The sequence below is a fragment of the Haliotis cracherodii genome, unplaced genomic scaffold, assembly GCF_022045235.1.
Source record: "Haliotis cracherodii isolate W230 unplaced genomic scaffold, xgHalCrac1.p SCAF_4, whole genome shotgun sequence".
Classification (NCBI taxonomy): Eukaryota; Metazoa; Mollusca; class Gastropoda; order Lepetellida; family Haliotidae; genus Haliotis; species Haliotis cracherodii.
Window position 1 is genome coordinate 25,419,533 of NW_027266297.1, and position 16,886 is coordinate 25,436,418.

Below are 16,886 nucleotides of genomic sequence, written 5' to 3' on the forward strand. Positions count from 1 at the left end.
ATTGTATCCACGTAATCTTGAAAAGCATCTTTGTCCTGTCAGGGCGTGTCAGCTAGCTAAAGGAGGAGACCCTGAAGGGATACAGATCTTATGATGTTTATCTATTCTATGAAAGAGTGAAAAGAGTGAACTGTCCTGTATTCTTCGGAGAAAACTAATATTTACATGTAATTGCTTGGGAATTTATCAACGACACCAGATCCCAAAATTTCAATTTCACTTATTTTGTTGCGAAGCATTTTTCACTGGAGAAAGCAGGACACGATTTCTAAAACAGTATTCTTGTTATCGTGTTCGGGGACACTAGTTGTCCAGTCGTCTAAGGCACCGCAATTCGTTGTGCCGAGTTGCTTCCCTAAGGCTTGCCAGAAACCTATGATCGTGAGTTCGAATTCCAGATTTTCCCTGATCTCAAATCTAGGTTTCTTAGCAGTATAGCCGTGCCAAAGTGGTAATCATGTAGGACCTGCATCACGTCTAACTTGCCTCCCACTTCAAACTGACACGCCGTGATATAACCGAATTTATTTTCAAAGCAACAAAACCCAAACTCACTCACTCACTCATTGATCCCGGTTGTAAGGTTATTTTGAAGTTTTATCGAAAACTCAGGAAAGTCAGATCATGCATTCCGTTAGTGAAGTCACCATATGGGCTTAACGGATACACTGACCATTGTCCATGTCTGCTCCAGCCGTAGCATCCGACCGCCTGGGTATCGAGTTCATGGGGGACTACAAGGAGCAGCTCTCCCCCCAACACATTCTATCTTGTAACAGTGACAAGCAGGAGGGCTGTGCCGGGGGCAACCTGGACCGAGCCTGGTACTACCTCAGGAGGAGGGGGTACGTGCTGCAGTCCTTATAGCTTACTTTCGATTCACCCAAAGTGGAACCTCGTCAGTCGGGACACTGCCTAATATTCCAGGGAGACGTACCTTGGAAAAATAGATTATATTTTGGTTATCCCAATAATGCTTCATTGTTTCTCTGAATGGTATGGGCTGAAAGACCGGCTAGGTTATTGAGGATCGTCATGATATGGTTTTAAAAATATAACTGTATCGTTATTCAATCCGTCTTTAAAATTATTTTTAGGGAGCAATTTAAAAATTCTTTTCTTATAAAAAGTTGATGGTTAAATCGAATGAGATTATTTGACCTGGTCGTTGTAAAGCCAGACTTTCTGTTGTAGGCTGGTGACGGAGGACTGTTACCCCTACTCCAGCGGGAGGACCAGCACTGTCGGCGAATGTCTGGTCGCACCACGGAAGCGTCAGGGGGACTGCCCCAGCGGCATAGAGTTCCGCATGGAGAAGCGCTACAAGACCACGCCCCCCTACAGGATACGTCCTCTTGTAAGTGGTGCAGGCGATCGAGTAGAGCCAGTTTCTGCGCGCCCATCGCTTTGCGCAAGTAGGGAAGCAATGTATCTGAAGTAATAGCAACGTTAAGGAATCCAACGTTGTGGACCACAGAATCCGTCCACTGCTGATACATACACACGTTTGGTCGTTTTAGAGTACATGTTGAGGAAATAACGTTTGCAACAGGAAATCCGAAATGGCCGCCACTTTTCCAACACTGACGCCAATAACATCCGGGCGATATCGTTCTCAGTCCGGATTAACGAAACTATGTAGGAAAACGTTCCCTATTCCAGTCCGAAATAACGGAATTTCTCTGTATGGTATCAAAGTTATGTTGGTGAATCTGGTCCTCAGAAAAGTATTTCAACTAACGACCCTTAAAAAGGCAATGTAACGTTTGACTTTAGAACCTGTATTAGTATAGTCAGGTCATACCTTTTTTGGATAACAGGAACTGTTAATAAAAAAACACTTTAAGACATGTTTTATCATCGGATTAATATAATTCTATATCTTCGTTTGATGCTTCAGATGTGTATTTTAATGTCTTGTCTTGATGCCTCGATGTGTTCCACAGAAACACAGCGTGGGTGTATGTGCAAAAACCTTCTATAAATCCACATCGACAGCGATACTGAAATAGAATGTTATGATGTATATCGACATACAGACAATGACATAACTAAGAAAATAAACCAGCCCCTTAATTTAGCTCATCCTCTGCTGTGAGGTTGTATTATAAGCCGTCTGAAGTTGTTCTCTCAAAGCTGTCTGATCGTGATCAATGAGAGTGAAACAGCGAAATACATCCTTCTGTAATCGTTTGTAAATATCAAAATATGTCTTCAGTTGGTATTTATAACCGCACTGCTTCTCATTTTGAGTCACGGTGTCTACCACTGGCGTTTGATTCTTCCTCCAGCACCATGTGTGAGTGAGTGAATAATGTTTTACAGTCAACAATATCACAGCTAAATCATAGCGCCATGTTTGCAATGCTATATGACGGCGGTCTGTAAATAATCGAATCTGGACCAGACAGTCAGGTGATTGACATCATGAGTATTCATCCACACAATTGGGATACGATGACGTGCATGAACTAAGTCAGCGAGCCCGACGCCGCTTTCGGCAAGCTTGGGTTGCTGAAGACCTATTCCAAACCGGATCTTCATGGGTCTGGCTGCATTTGTATTATCGAGTCTGCACCAGCTGTACGTCACACACTGATGTTCATTCCCAAGGTTTATACAAGACCACGTAACAATAAAAGCTGTGACATACACATAAAAAATGAGTTACCTCCCTGCGTCTTCCAATCAACGCTAGGCATATAATAGTGTCCGCAAAATCGGAAATTAAACTAGAATGGCGACTGGATTTGAATGGGAGCGTATTTACGTTTTTGGTTTTGGTTTAGATGATTAATTATTAATTAAAGTAGAATGTTCCAATTCAAAGGATGGAATAAATACAGGGAAGTGGTCAGACATCCACAAGAATACATAGCTTTGAATCTTTGACAACAGCGAACGCGAATCGGTTAGTGCTATTTTGCTGCAGCCACGATTTTCTATTTTTGATACAAGTCACAATGGTGTTTCGTCGGTGTCTGGACTATATCACCTACCGGGACACTTACAGGGTACGGATAGCTCTACAGGCTATGACACGACGATCATCTGGTACGGGAGTCTTCTCCCTTCCTTCCCAGTATCTGTTGTGCGACCTCGAGACATATCACTGTATCCCTAAACTCCCTACACCTACCTGCGCCTCTTGTAGTCTGTTTGTGGAACTACTTACAGAACAAAGGCGACGTAATGGGCTTTCTAGCATCAACAATCAGACTGGGCCATCCACTTGTCAGATTAAACAGTTTTTCCTGTCCGCCTATCTGTCAAGGGAGACTATCCTCTGATTATACGCAGTAGTATTTACTTTGATCTTTAATTGTTGACTCAGTTATCTAGATCGTATCCCGCTTGAAGAAGGTCTGTTGGAAACAGTTCCTACTTTTACCTTTTACTCTTTACTTTTTAACTTTTTGAAATAATTACTATTTTGTGGAAAAAAATGATTCAATTATTTTTAGAACCAGTTAAGTGATTCGGCATTATGTATGCAATGTGATTTTGATATTAAACATTCCATAATTTCTCCTTACGTATGGAATGCTAACCTTCAGAATATGATGTCCATTTCAAATGAGTTAAGTACCAGAAATTCGAGTATACAGCACAAGCCACGACCTTGATTCAGCCAGTCGTCAACACGCACCTGTTTTCTCTTTCTTTCCCCTTGTTTCAAGAGAGACCTATGTGACTCAAGTGGTCTCTTAATGTAACACGTTCCAGGTGGGGTGAATAGCATCTACATCTCCTCCCACGTCGCATGTCGAGGTCTACGTTACTAACCTGTTACTTCAGATCCGCCCTAAAGTGTTCAGACAGTCCTACGTATCAGTAGTAAATGCCCCTCTTGTCGAGTGCCTGTCAGAACCATGGGTTACTAGGGTATAATGATATGCCATCTTAATGTCCATGTCATCCCGCATGTTGATAGTGGACGATGCTGATTGGTCAAAATTGCCAAACTGACATTCAAGTTCATATGTTTTGGTAACTTCTTTGATAGGCATTTTACCTGCTTGATAACGGTGTTAGAACCTACACCGAAACGTCGCTCTTAATTGTAATAAAGAAGTTGTTATAAAGTCTTATCCTTACTATGTTTTGGTGGTTTCTTAAATGACTGTAAGGCTGACACTTTTGTTTCATGATATGTTTTGTCGAGTCATATATATGTGTTACCGATTATTGATATATGAGCTTTTTACCCACTTCCCATGCCACTTCTTGAGGTCTATTGTTATATTAAAAGTTGCTAGGCAACAAATCTACACTGCACGCGCCGGGTCATGAGAACTAAGAACTTTATTAAGTACATGGTATTGTGTTCTTATGAAGACTCCGGTTCGCGTCGCACACTTGTAGCATTTTGTGAAATTTCTCTGTCGTGTTGAGAGGAGAGATGAAAAAAGGAAATCTAATAAATCCAACTTTTATTAATATTTTCTTACAAGTCAATCAGGTGTTACACCATAAATATCCCAGCTGTATCGCGACGCCCTGTATATATTGAGTCTTGGGTGGACTAACTAGTGGTTGATAGCATTAACAACTTCTCCACGCCGTTGGGTACGACGACACAGACTCGACCAGGTCACACATTGTGACCATTCAGTCCTCACTTAGCTCAAAGGGGCCCTATTCTGTCCTGGAATCCCCGCTGATGTTATACTGTCTGGGGCTGTCTTCATTCGAACAACGGAGACAATGTCACGTGTTTTCTGTACTGATTTTGATAGGGATTGTAAATGAAGAATGGTCGCTGCAACACTCCACCTTTTTGAGGAATACATTCTCTGACGGTTCTGCTTGTTCGTTGGATATACAGGCATAAGGCCGCACCACGGGTCACTGTATTTTCGTAAACGGAGGTGATATGGTTTGAAATGAAAATATTTATTGCTATAAAATTCACCTTTTATCTCCGCACGCGTTAATATCTGATAAACCTATGGATCTCGGAAGAATATATAATTATATGTTATTAATGATTTCCAATTTTGGAGTTTTTCATTAGCCGCAGGAAGGCCCTGGGAGTATTTGGCAGCCTTCATTGTGAGTTTGGTCCTTACGAGTAAAAGCGTACACGAATTAACCTGTTCATGGCCATACAGTCATTACACCTAAAGAAGCGTTGACTCTTTGTCACCGTAGTAGTGACAGTTCCTATTCAACGTATACGTGCTTGAATTGTTTTGTTTTTTGCTACAGATATCACTGATGTAATTCCTTTTATTTTCGGCATCGCCATCACCCTCACCTGTCTCATTGTTCCAGTCAAGTTTGACTGCCTCATTTAATATAAGAAACTAAGTTGTCCACGTGACACCTGAACAGGTGATACATGGACATACGTTTTGACGGCTACTAAACTGCCGAGCGAAAAAAAATATACACCCATGTTTGATGGTGGCTAAAAATGAAACATACAGGCATCATAGACGATATTAAATGCATCACAGGGGCGGTCGGGTAGCCTAGTGGTTAAAGCGTTAGCTCGTCACTCCGAAGACCCGGTTTCGATTCCCGACATGGGTACACTGTGTGAAGCCCATTTCTGGTGTCCCCCGCCGTGTTATTGCTGGAATATTGCTATAAAGCGGCGTAAAACCATACTCACTCACTCACATGCATCACATCAATTAGTATCTCACAACAGGGGACAAGCACATGACGTCACAAGGAACATGGGTGAAATGTGAATACTTTCTTTTGTCCGGTAGTTTGTCCTGACTATAGAAGACTTTGTGTGGACGACTTGCAAAAATACAAAGAAAGTCGATTTGTATAGTCACTCTCCCTCCAGGACTATGAGTGAGTGAGTCAGTTGGGTTTAACGCCGCTTTTAACAGTATTCCAGTTATATCACGGCGTGTCAGCTTAATGTGGGAGGAAAGCCCGAAGTGATGCGTGTCTCAGACGTTCACCACTTCGATGAAACCCACGAGCACGGGTATGGTGCTGACAAACCTAGAAACATAATCGGGGCGAACCGGGATTCGAATCATGGGTTCCTGGCGTGCCCAAGGGACGCAACTCTGCGTAGCGAATCGCGGCGCCTTAGACGACTGGGCCATCCGTGCCCCCGTAGGACTATGAACATCTTGACGCTCCTTTAATAGCTAGGCATCTCACCCAGGGCGCGGATACTTTAGGGAAAAGGGGGATTTCTGTTTTTGTAAACATTTGTTTAACCAAGGAAGACAGCCTGTGCTGGTTATGGGTTATTTTGTTCTTTCTCTTTTGTTGAAGATTTCATTTTTTGTGTGTGGTAATATTCAATTATGTTTATGTTTGTAGGAGAGAGAAATAATGAAAGAAATTATGGTCAACGGCCCTGTGCAAGGTATAGTATACAGAAATTATACCCAAGTGTCTGTATTTATTTCAATCTAGTGTGAATTGTCTGGTATTTATTATTACATGAAATACATCTCAGTTCGAGCCGTGAAGATCCCTGGTAGAATAGATCTTCAGCAACCCATGGTTGCCCTACGAGGCGATGCGCTTGTCGTAAAAGGCGACTCACGGGATCGGGTGGTCAGTCTCGCTGTCTTGGTTGATGCATGTCATCGTATCCCAATTGCTTGCATCGATGCTCGTGATGTCAGTCACTGGACTGTCTGGTCCAGACTCGATTATTCAGAAACCACCGTCATATAGATAGAATATTTCTGAGTGCGTCGTTAAACAACAAACAAACAAACAAACAAACAAACAAACAAACAAACAACATTTTAATTTTCGTTTTGGATCCGTAAATCACATTTGTGTAAGGGAGGTAACTCTTGTGATGATTGTTTATGATTGATGGCCAGCTGGTGTCACTCAAGGCAACGCGCATTTTCATTGTTGTTTATTATACCCACAAAAATATAACTGTGCATGCTTATTTCTTTTCTGATTCGACTTTTATTTGAAATACGTTACATTTTTATGAAACTGAATCGTAACTTAACTGTTTTAGGGAATGCAAGTACCGTAGAAAAATAACAACCAACGTGATCAATTTGTTGTTTAAAGGTTATGAAAAGTACGAAATAATATAGTGTCCAAACATTCGCAGGACCTTATAGTGAGTTAACACAGCTTTTAACAGTATTCCAGTTATATCACAGCGTGTCAGCTTAATGTGAGATGAAAGCCCGAAATGATGCAGGTCTCAGACGTTTACCACTTCGGTGAAACCCACGTGCACGGGTATGGTGCTGACAAACCTAGAAACATAATCTGAACGAACCGGGATTCGAACCCACAATCATAGGATTCTGGCATGCCCAAGGGACGCAACTCTGCACAGCGAATCGCGGCGCCTGAGACGACTGGGCCCCCGTGCCCCCCAGGATCTTATAGGCTGCAGTGTGTATACAGATGCACCAGTTGAAATTGGCAACATTTTCCTTTTCAGCCACATTCATCGTAAAAGAGGACTTCTACATGTATAAAGATGGAATATACCGCTACAGTAACATCAGCCGTGGCCAGACGAGCAACTTCAGACGGACAGGGTACCACTCAGTCAGGATGTTAGGGTAGGTCATATACGGGTGCTTCAGGGAGTTCGGGTAGTGTATGGTATCACTGATCTCTCAGCAGTCACAGCTAGACTTCCCCAATCCTGTTTGGTCATGTTGCACTGCTGTGCCCCTCGGACCCTGGTCAAACAGAATGACCCTTCTAGTGCCACACACATCCATCTCACACATCTGACCATACAGGCTCGTGCATATGATGCTATGTGTACACGCAGAGGCAAACAGGGAGATTTTATTCCGCTTCAATTAGTTTGAAGAATATTTTTCTTTTTTTAACTCTGTTACTGTATTGCTCCAAACGCTGAAATGACTAGTCCAGTATTGCAGAGTAAGCTTTTGAAATGACAATCCAAAGACCGAAGGTAGGGTCTACACACGACACCAGTGGTGTAGCCACTAGAAACTGCCAGTTGCCTCCAGTTGGAATCAGTTTTCTGACTCCTTCCCTCATATAGAGATTATGTTACGAGCATGTGTTTTCATACGGATTTTAAGAAACGACTGTCAGATTTCTTTCATTTTCCGAGCGAGGGCGAGTTTCGTAAACAAAATTGTCGTACCCTCATCTTGGTAAAGAATGTGTGTAGAACCATCCTTGTACAACGTGGTCTTCAGCACAACATTCAATACCACTCTATTATAGTGAGTGAGTGAGTATGGTTTTACGCCGCTTTTAGCAATATCGTAGCAACATGACGGCGGGGGACACCAGAAATGGGCTTCACACATCGGTCGATTATAGAATTTGTGAAGATTATGAAACATGAAAGTACGCCGTAAATTTCCTTACTGGTTGTCAAACCTTGTATCATATTTCTTTCTTCTTTCAGATGGGGCGTAGAGCGTACATTTCGAGGCGATATTGTCAAGTATTGGGTAAGCCGGCGTTTTGATAACACTTTCCATGGTTTCGAGATTATGTTAATGAAACGCCCGTAAAATATGTTGCCAATGAGTTCAGATCCGTCATTGATACACCTGAGCGGTGGTCTTACATTGTAACGGAATCTGTCTTATGTGTATTGTTTTACGCCGCCGTAACAATATCCCCGTGCTATCACGGCGGTCTGTTATAATAGAGTCTGGGCCAGACAGGTGGTATTATGATTAACATCTCACGTCGCCCGCCCGAACTAATTCAGCCACCCCTAAAGCAATAGCTAGATTGACGGGGACTTACTCTAAATCCGGTCCCAACGTAAAAAGGCGGCACGTGTGGTATATCGCAATTACTGTTTGTAAAGGCCCAATTGTGAAGCTTCTTTAATCATGCGTACTGAAAGTTGAACCAGGATTTGTCCCGCCTGGTATGAATTAAAATGTTCTGAACAACGATAGGGTTAGTGAGTATGGTGTCATGCCGCTTTTAGAAATATTACAGCAATATCACGGCGGGGGACACCAGAAATGGGCTTCACACATTGTATCTATGTGGGGAATGGAACCACTAGGCTACTCCACCATCCCAGCAACCACAGAATAGCATTGTGACATCTTATAAATGGTTTCGAGTCGACTCCTGTTTAAGTCCAACATGTTTAACAACCCATCATAGTGAGTGAATGAGTTTGGTTTTACGCCGCTTTTAGCAATATTCCAGCAATATCACGGCGGGGGACACCAGAAATGGACTTCACACGTTGTGCCCATGTCGGGATTCGAACCCGGGTTTTCGGCGTGACGAGCGAACGCTTTAACCACTAGGCTACCCGACCGCCCCCACAACCCATCATATGTATCCCCTTCATATGTATATCTCGAAATATCTATGGTTCTGCAAACATATTCCGCACGAAGTATACGTAGTTTTTCGTTTACTATTCTTGACGGAAGAGCCAATCAAAATTGGAACCAGGTGGTCATACCATCTTGACCTACGTGTTTCATCTTGCCTCGAAACCATGTTCAGTTGCTCATGCATTTATTCACTGGATTGTCTGGTCCAACCTCCATTATATAATTGTAATATTGCCGCGTAAAACAATATTCACTTCATTACATACAAGCGAGACCCGTGAAGATTCGGGGTAGAATAGGTCTTCACCGACCCATGCATGCCGTAAAAGGCGACTATGCTTGTCGTAAAAGGCGACTAACGGGATCGGATGGTCGGGCTCGATGACTTGGTTGATGCATGTCATCGATCCCAATTGCGTCGATCGATGTTCATGATGTCAAACACTAGATTGTCTGGTCTTGACTCGATTATTTACAGACCGCCGTCATATAGCTGGGATATTGCTGAGTGCGGCGTAAAACAACAAACCAACCAACCAACATACAAGCGATAAACATGTGATATTTACCCTCGTTGATCCAACAGCTGTGCGCCAATTCATGGGGCACCGACTGGGGCGAGAACGGCTTTTTCCGAATCGTTCGTGGTGAGAACGAATGTGAGATCGAGGCTTACATCGTGGGGGCTTTCGGGAAGGACAACCGGCGGCGTCGACTCATCAATCTGAGAAGGCTGAGTCGCATCCGGGACGGCAGGAAGTTCCGGAGCCTCAATCTCAGACGTCGGCGCAGACGCAGGAAAAACAAGAAGAACAAAAACAAGGACAACAGACGCAAATTTAAGAAATCACATAAATCTGTAAAGAAAGTATAGATATATGTATTAGGTTTTATGAAATTATGATATTGTAAATGCATTTATACTCTACTGTAGCTATGTGTGCATTTGTACGAGCAGTGTTGATTTGTTTCAAGTATGACCTCACATAACAGGTATTTATCCCATCTGCAGCGTGGAACTGGACATCATTAAGACATTCGCGTATGAAGAGTATGTTATGTTGGATTATATCTATGACTGTATGTTCAGTTTTCTTTTGATTTTGTGCTTTTGTCCAGGCAGTGTTAGAACTGTTCAAATCTATGCATGCATTTGGGAACTCTGAAACTGATTTTCAATTTTGAAAAAATCATTAACGGGTATTTAATTTTTTTTTACACAGCTCAAATAGATCCGATATATGATTCTAAACACGGCAACATGTCAATAAATTATTTGCCGTTTAACTCTCACATGATTTAATTGGCATACGGACTTACGATGAACCATTTGCTATTTTATCTTCCAACTAATCTTAATTGTAATTCGTCCTTCTAAAAGAAATGGTTCGTTTTCGGTTTGATAATTCAGTGTACCATTCCCTAATCGATCTTTCAGTTCGACCTTCCAACAAATAAAAACTGCAATTCTGCCTGCAGGTAAATCATTAACTGGCCAATCTTCCAATCAAGTATTGTTATTCAACCTTCTTTTAATTCGTTTGCAAGGAATCATTTTCGATTCGATTCAACAATGAATCATTTACCAGTCGATGAAAGAAAAATTGCAGGTACAAGATCTCAGTTATCCTATAGTTACCTCTGTGATGTCCTCGGGGTTCGAATCCCGGATTTGTCCTGATGGCGAACCTTGGTTTGACAGCACCACACACTCGTGCTTGTACGTTCCATTGAAGTGGTAGCGTCTGAGACAAGTATCGCTTTGGTGACACGCCGTGATAACTATAGTTTGAAGCGGTGCGAATGCATAACCTACCACCTTACCCTTTATATACACTTCTCAAAAGGACGTAGAATAACCCCGGACTGCTTTCATATGACTACAGGTAAACAGTCATGGCTGGTGTGCAACACACAGCCTTCCAAATGTGGGTGTTCTTTAACTTGTTTTAAGTGAGTGAGTGAGTTGGGTTTAACGCCGCTTTTAACATTATTCCAGTTATATCACGGCGTGTCAGCTTAATGTGGGAGGAAAGCCCGAAGTGATGCAGGTCTCAGACGTTTACCACTTTGGTGAAACCCACGTGCACGGGTATGGTGCTGACAAACCTAGAAACATAATCAGGGTGAACCGGGATTCGAACCCACAATCATAGGTTTCTGGCGTGTCCAGGGGACTCAACTCTGCACAGCGAATCGCGGCGCCTTAGACGACTGGGCCGCCCGTGCCCCCTTTGTTTTAAGTAGTATATATGGGCATTGTTATGACCCACAAGTCGTTTCAACAGTTTTACAGGTCTCTCAGTGAATATTAAACAGTCAGTATATCAATGACGCCCTGAATGCATTGTGTATGTATGAAATGACACACTATTAATGATCCAGATGTTTACAATCATGTTTACTCCATTCTTCCCCATATTCTTCCTTCCAGCTACAGGACTTTATGAATAGCTACTTTGTTATGAAGATTATTTTGTTTTCTGTTGACAATGGCTAGTTTATTTGTAGTAGGCATTATATAGTGTTTTGTTTATTTTGTATACGTAATACTTTGTACATACATTTCCACCCACAATATATAATTCTTCCGTGTACTATATTGAATTAAACATCTTCCTACGATATCTGTTTGTTGTTAAGCTGTGCAAATCCCTTCTTCCGAATGGTCAGCGGTTGCATCCATCCGAGTGCTGCACCATCACTGGTATATCTGCATTTAATTTAATAAAAAACAATCTAGAGTACAAAACAAGCACGTCTCGCTAGCTGTCCCATTCAGCGTTAAACTTGTGAAAGGTGAGGTGAGGTGAAATGGGGTTTAACGTCGCGTCCAAGATTATTGCACTTATATAGCGACGTGCATGTACGTGTGTGTGTTTTTGTGGCTGCTTGTACTAGTCCGGACTGATGCCGATATATAGTGCTAGCTCACTCAGATACCATGCCGCAGTTTAACATGAATACCCCACTCAGACACAGTTTACTGACTCCGAGCCGCCTAGTCCTTGTTTTAGCCCCTTAATGCCGAGCGCCAGACAGAGTAACAACAAGTATCATCTTTTAACGTTTTTTATTATGACGCGGTCGGGGATACACTCGTTAAAGAGATGTATGTATGGTATTATAAAAGCCTTCACAGGCTCTTGTTATGTTAAGCTACAGCCACTCATCGCTTACTTTTCGAAGTGAACTTCCTCCTTGGTCTAGTGGATAGAGCGTCTGTCCGGAAGGGTTGTGGTTCGATGCCCGGCCGCGTCAGACCAAACGATGATTGTATTTGTTGTTACCCTGCCTGGTGCTCGATATTAAGGGGATGACTGGTTGGCTTGAAGTCAGTATACTGTGTCTGAGTAGGGCATCCATTCTTATCTGCGGCATGGTATCTCATCAGTCTGATAGCACTATACCACTATTCGCTGTTGATTAAACAAGTCCGACGTTTGACTCTATCATAAAGCGAAAGAGTGAATATTGCTTTCCGCCGCGGTCAGCAATATTTCAGCTATATCACGTCGGCATGTTTGTAATCGTATCTAGGCAAGGCAATCCTGTGGTTGATAGCGAGAACAATGGGTACAATGTGTGAAGCCTATTTCTGCTGACCCCCTACGTGATATTTCTGGAATATTGCTAAAAGCGGTTTGACGTCTCACTCACTCACTCACTCACTCACTCACTCACTCACCCAGCAGCTGACCTGTGTCATCGTGACCGTATAGCGTGAGACGTTGATCATATCATCAACCACTTGTTTACACTTGATTAACTCTGAAGGTAGACGAAGTAGTTGCAAAATTGTTAACGTTCGCGAAAAAACCATACCCATAGTTACACATGAGATCCCTCATTCAAAGTATAATATTTGTCTGGTAATTCTATGTCTTATTTTGTATCCCAATCCAGTTATTAAATATTACACCAAGTAAAAAGAGAATTGTCGCGCACCTGGCATTTGGACATGGAAGTGGACACCAGGCCAAGGACCATTCTGCTTATTTACAAAGTGTTGAGCCATTTAAAAGTTTAGTTTGTTGCTGTCGTCAGCAACATTACAAATGACTATAATGGGTTTCAGGACAAACCAGTGATCTATAGAACGAACATCAGTGCTAGGGACACAGTTCGACACTATCTTCAAGAAAGAATAGTAGAAGTTGTAGCGCAAAGAACCCACTGTGAAACGAGGCTCTAGCCAAGGCAAGCCGTTCTGACTGGTGGAGGACGTCAGTGTATACAGACGTGTTTGATGTAACATTCATTAGAGTGAGTGAGTATAGTTTTACGCTGCTCTTAGCACTATTCCAGCAATATCACGGCGGGGGACACCAGAAATGGGCTTCACATATTGTAGCCATAAAGGGAATAAACCCGGGTCCGCGGCGTGCCTAGCGAGCGCGTAACCACTAGGCTACCCCATTGCCCCATCATCATCAGAACATTAAATATGCGTGTGCACCTGTCAGGTGACAAGACTCCGCAGCATACGCCACCACACCAGACGTCACACCGTCGTGTCACGTGCAACATGCGCCATTATCATACCTCCATGTCAGAATGATGAGATCTGATTGGTCCACGTGATCTTGATAAAATACTTTATCATACCTCCATGTCAGAATGATGAGATCTGATTGGTCCACGTGATCTTGATAAAATACTTTATCATACCTCCATGTCAGAATGATGAGATCTGATTGGTCCACGTGATCTTGATCAAATACTTTATCATACCTCCATGTCAGAATAATGAGATATGATTGGTCCACGCGATCTTGATAGTACACTGTGTAACCCGTATTGGAGGGTAATAAATTTCTCAGCGGAGGAATAAATCTTTATACCCCGCCACGAGCACTACAGGCTGCACACCTCAGCTCAATCGAACAGATGCTTTTTGACTATCAATTTAGTATTTGTGTAAATTCTTTAAAAATGTCATATTCAAACATGTCGGTAAGATATATTCGTCGTAGCAGGATCACGAGGGGTACATGGGGTTTTATGCGTCCCTCATTGGGTTTTCTACCACCGGCTCGTGGAATAAAACCTAACGCAGGAATCATAAAACCCAAGTACCCCTCGTGACCCTGCTACAATTTACCAGGTGTCACAGAGCAACGTTTTGTACAGCGAAGCAACCAAATTGATCGAAGCACATGTAAAATGTACAATATTCGCCTTTGTGTGTTGAGTCCTGCTGTGTACACTGAGTTTAGGGAAGATACAGTGACAAAATCTAAGTGCGTTTTCTAAACATTTCAACAACCGAATCAGTACATCATATCTGAATAGGAGTTAATCCTAAGCTTTATGTTTTAGTTTAAAATTATGGTAATTGTAGATGATTTTAGCGTTGAATTCAACTTGAAACCGAGCGCCGAGGTCCTGCCGAAATGCACGTGATTTATACCCAACTTATCTCAACTCTACCATGACGACTTTGTCGTTGGTGTCTGTGAATGATGAATCTAGGATCGTTGCTGTCATTTATAGTTAACTTAACTCACACATAAATGTCGGATTCTGATTGGCTAAGACCCATTCTATTATTTCGCTTATTAGTAAGGTTTATTTCTTTCGCTCCTCGAATTGCCGAACTGTTGGCATTACATTTGCAACGTAATAACCGCAATTGTGAATCTCAAATTACTGATGTAAGACGCCATTCTCCGGATATGTACGATACTTTCCGAATGAAATAGATCTATGAGGAATAACTCTAAGTTTGTTTTCCAAAAACGAAGTGGATAAATGCCTAACTGTGGTACTCTTACCGATTCGAGACAAAACATGCATGCACAATACATACCTGCAATGTACTTAGGGAGATACATTCGTTGTCCAACGATCCCTCCGGTAAAATGATAAGTTGTCAACCGATCTCGAGGGGTTAATGGTACACGGGCTCTCACACACGGTACATCACACCACATGCCCCTCCAGATCGGTGCACAACTCATAATGTCACCTGAGGGTGCGGCTGACAACGAATTCATTCATTTATACAGGTCCGACATTCATTCATACAGATCCACAGGAATATACGTCCACAGTTTCACTGACTTAAGCCTGCAACACACTAGTCTGCATTTGCGTATTTGCGTAAGCGCTATCCATATCCGCAAAAATTCGATTTTGTATAAACAATGCAAGGTGAAACACATTTGCTTCACGTCCGCGTATTGTGCATGCGTGTGTACGTACATTTAAGCGATGGGAAATCCTTAAGAGAAGTCAACTGGGCAAGTTTTATGTAGAATGTTGACGTTTTACTGATCGTAAGCATAGACATTGCTTGTAAGCATAGACTCGTGTATGACATGTTCCGAGACAGCGTATAAGCAGTTCGCATACACAGAACACACACGCATATGTTGTGTGTTTCCGCCTTAGTGAAACTCTTAGCAGACAAAGCAAACGAACCGAGTTACTTCCCTTCACCTAATGCATTCGTATAAACATCGGTTTATTTCATCTCAGCGATACTTATTCGAGATATGCAAGTTTTCAAAGGGGCTACATCGGGGCGGTCGGGTAGCCTAGTGCTTAAAGCGTTCGCTCGTCACGTCGAAGACCCCGGTTCGATCCCCACGTGTACAATGTGTGAAGCCAATTTCTAGTGTCCCCCTCCCTGATATTGCTGGAATATTGGTAGAAGCGGCGCAGAGCCATACTCACTCACTTCCCCACCAATCAGAAGCTAGTATTTCAGTGTAAGAAGCGATAAGGGTTTGTGCATCCTCTGTGTTGGTTTATGTTCCATTCGCCTTCGTGTTCGGGGAATTAAAAGTAACATGGAGGATACATCAACCCCTCGATCAAACCCCATGTCCCCCTCGAGACAGGTGGTCAACATTTAATTCACTGCACATACTCTAAAAGAGAGACAAAAACATTGCGCATGGATATTATTATTCGGTAAAGTGCTCGTCCTGATTTTATACTGAATCGGCAACCAGAATGGAGACATTTTCAAAGTCACGACAAACTGTTGTCTTACGCCTTACGTACTATCTCTGTAGGACGGCTTACTGACATAATTTCGATTCCGGACCATGCTGACCTGTGATCTGGACCATGCTCATCAGTAGTCTGGACCATTCTGACCTGTAGTTTGGACCATGCTGTAGTCTGGACCATGCTGACCAGTAGTCAGGACCATGCTGACCAGTAGTCAGGACCATGCTGACCAGTAGTCTGGACCATGCTGACCAGTAGTCTTGACCATGCTGATCAGTAGCCTGGACCATGCTGATCAGTAGTCTGGATCATGCTGATCAGTAGTCTGGACCATGCTGATCAGTCGTCTGGACCATGCTGACCTGTAGTCTGGACCATGCTGTAGTCTGGACCATGCTGTAGTCAGGACCATGCTGATCAGTCGTCTGGACCATGCTGATCAGTAGTCTGGACCATGCTGTAGTCTGGACCATGCTGATCAGTCGTCTGGACCATGCTGATCAGTAGTCCGGACCATGCTGACCAGTAGTCTGGACCATGCTGACCTGTAGTCTGGACCATGCTGACCTGTAGTCTGGACCATGCTGACCAGTGGTGTAGACCATACTGACGTGTAGTCTGGACCTTTGTGACCTGTAGTCTGGACCATGC

At 42.8% G+C, this 16,886-nt stretch overlaps 1 protein-coding gene across 1 annotated transcript in view; it reads left to right on the forward strand.

Moving 5' to 3' along the window:
• The window catches only part of LOC139479113 (uncharacterized peptidase C1-like protein F26E4.3), a 48,785-nt gene extending 36,888 nt beyond the window's left edge, over positions 1 to 11,897 (forward strand). The window contains exons 5-10 of the mRNA XM_071261880.1: positions 695 to 845; positions 1,195 to 1,357; positions 6,301 to 6,346; positions 7,409 to 7,532; positions 8,366 to 8,411; positions 9,859 to 11,897. Coding sequence (XP_071117981.1) covers positions 695 to 845; positions 1,195 to 1,357; positions 6,301 to 6,346; positions 7,409 to 7,532; positions 8,366 to 8,411; positions 9,859 to 10,146 — 818 coding nt within the window. The 3' untranslated portion in view covers positions 10,147 to 11,897. The remainder of the gene's footprint in view (positions 1 to 694; positions 846 to 1,194; positions 1,358 to 6,300; positions 6,347 to 7,408; positions 7,533 to 8,365; positions 8,412 to 9,858) is intronic.
• Positions 11,898 to 16,886: the final 4,989 nt, after the last annotated feature.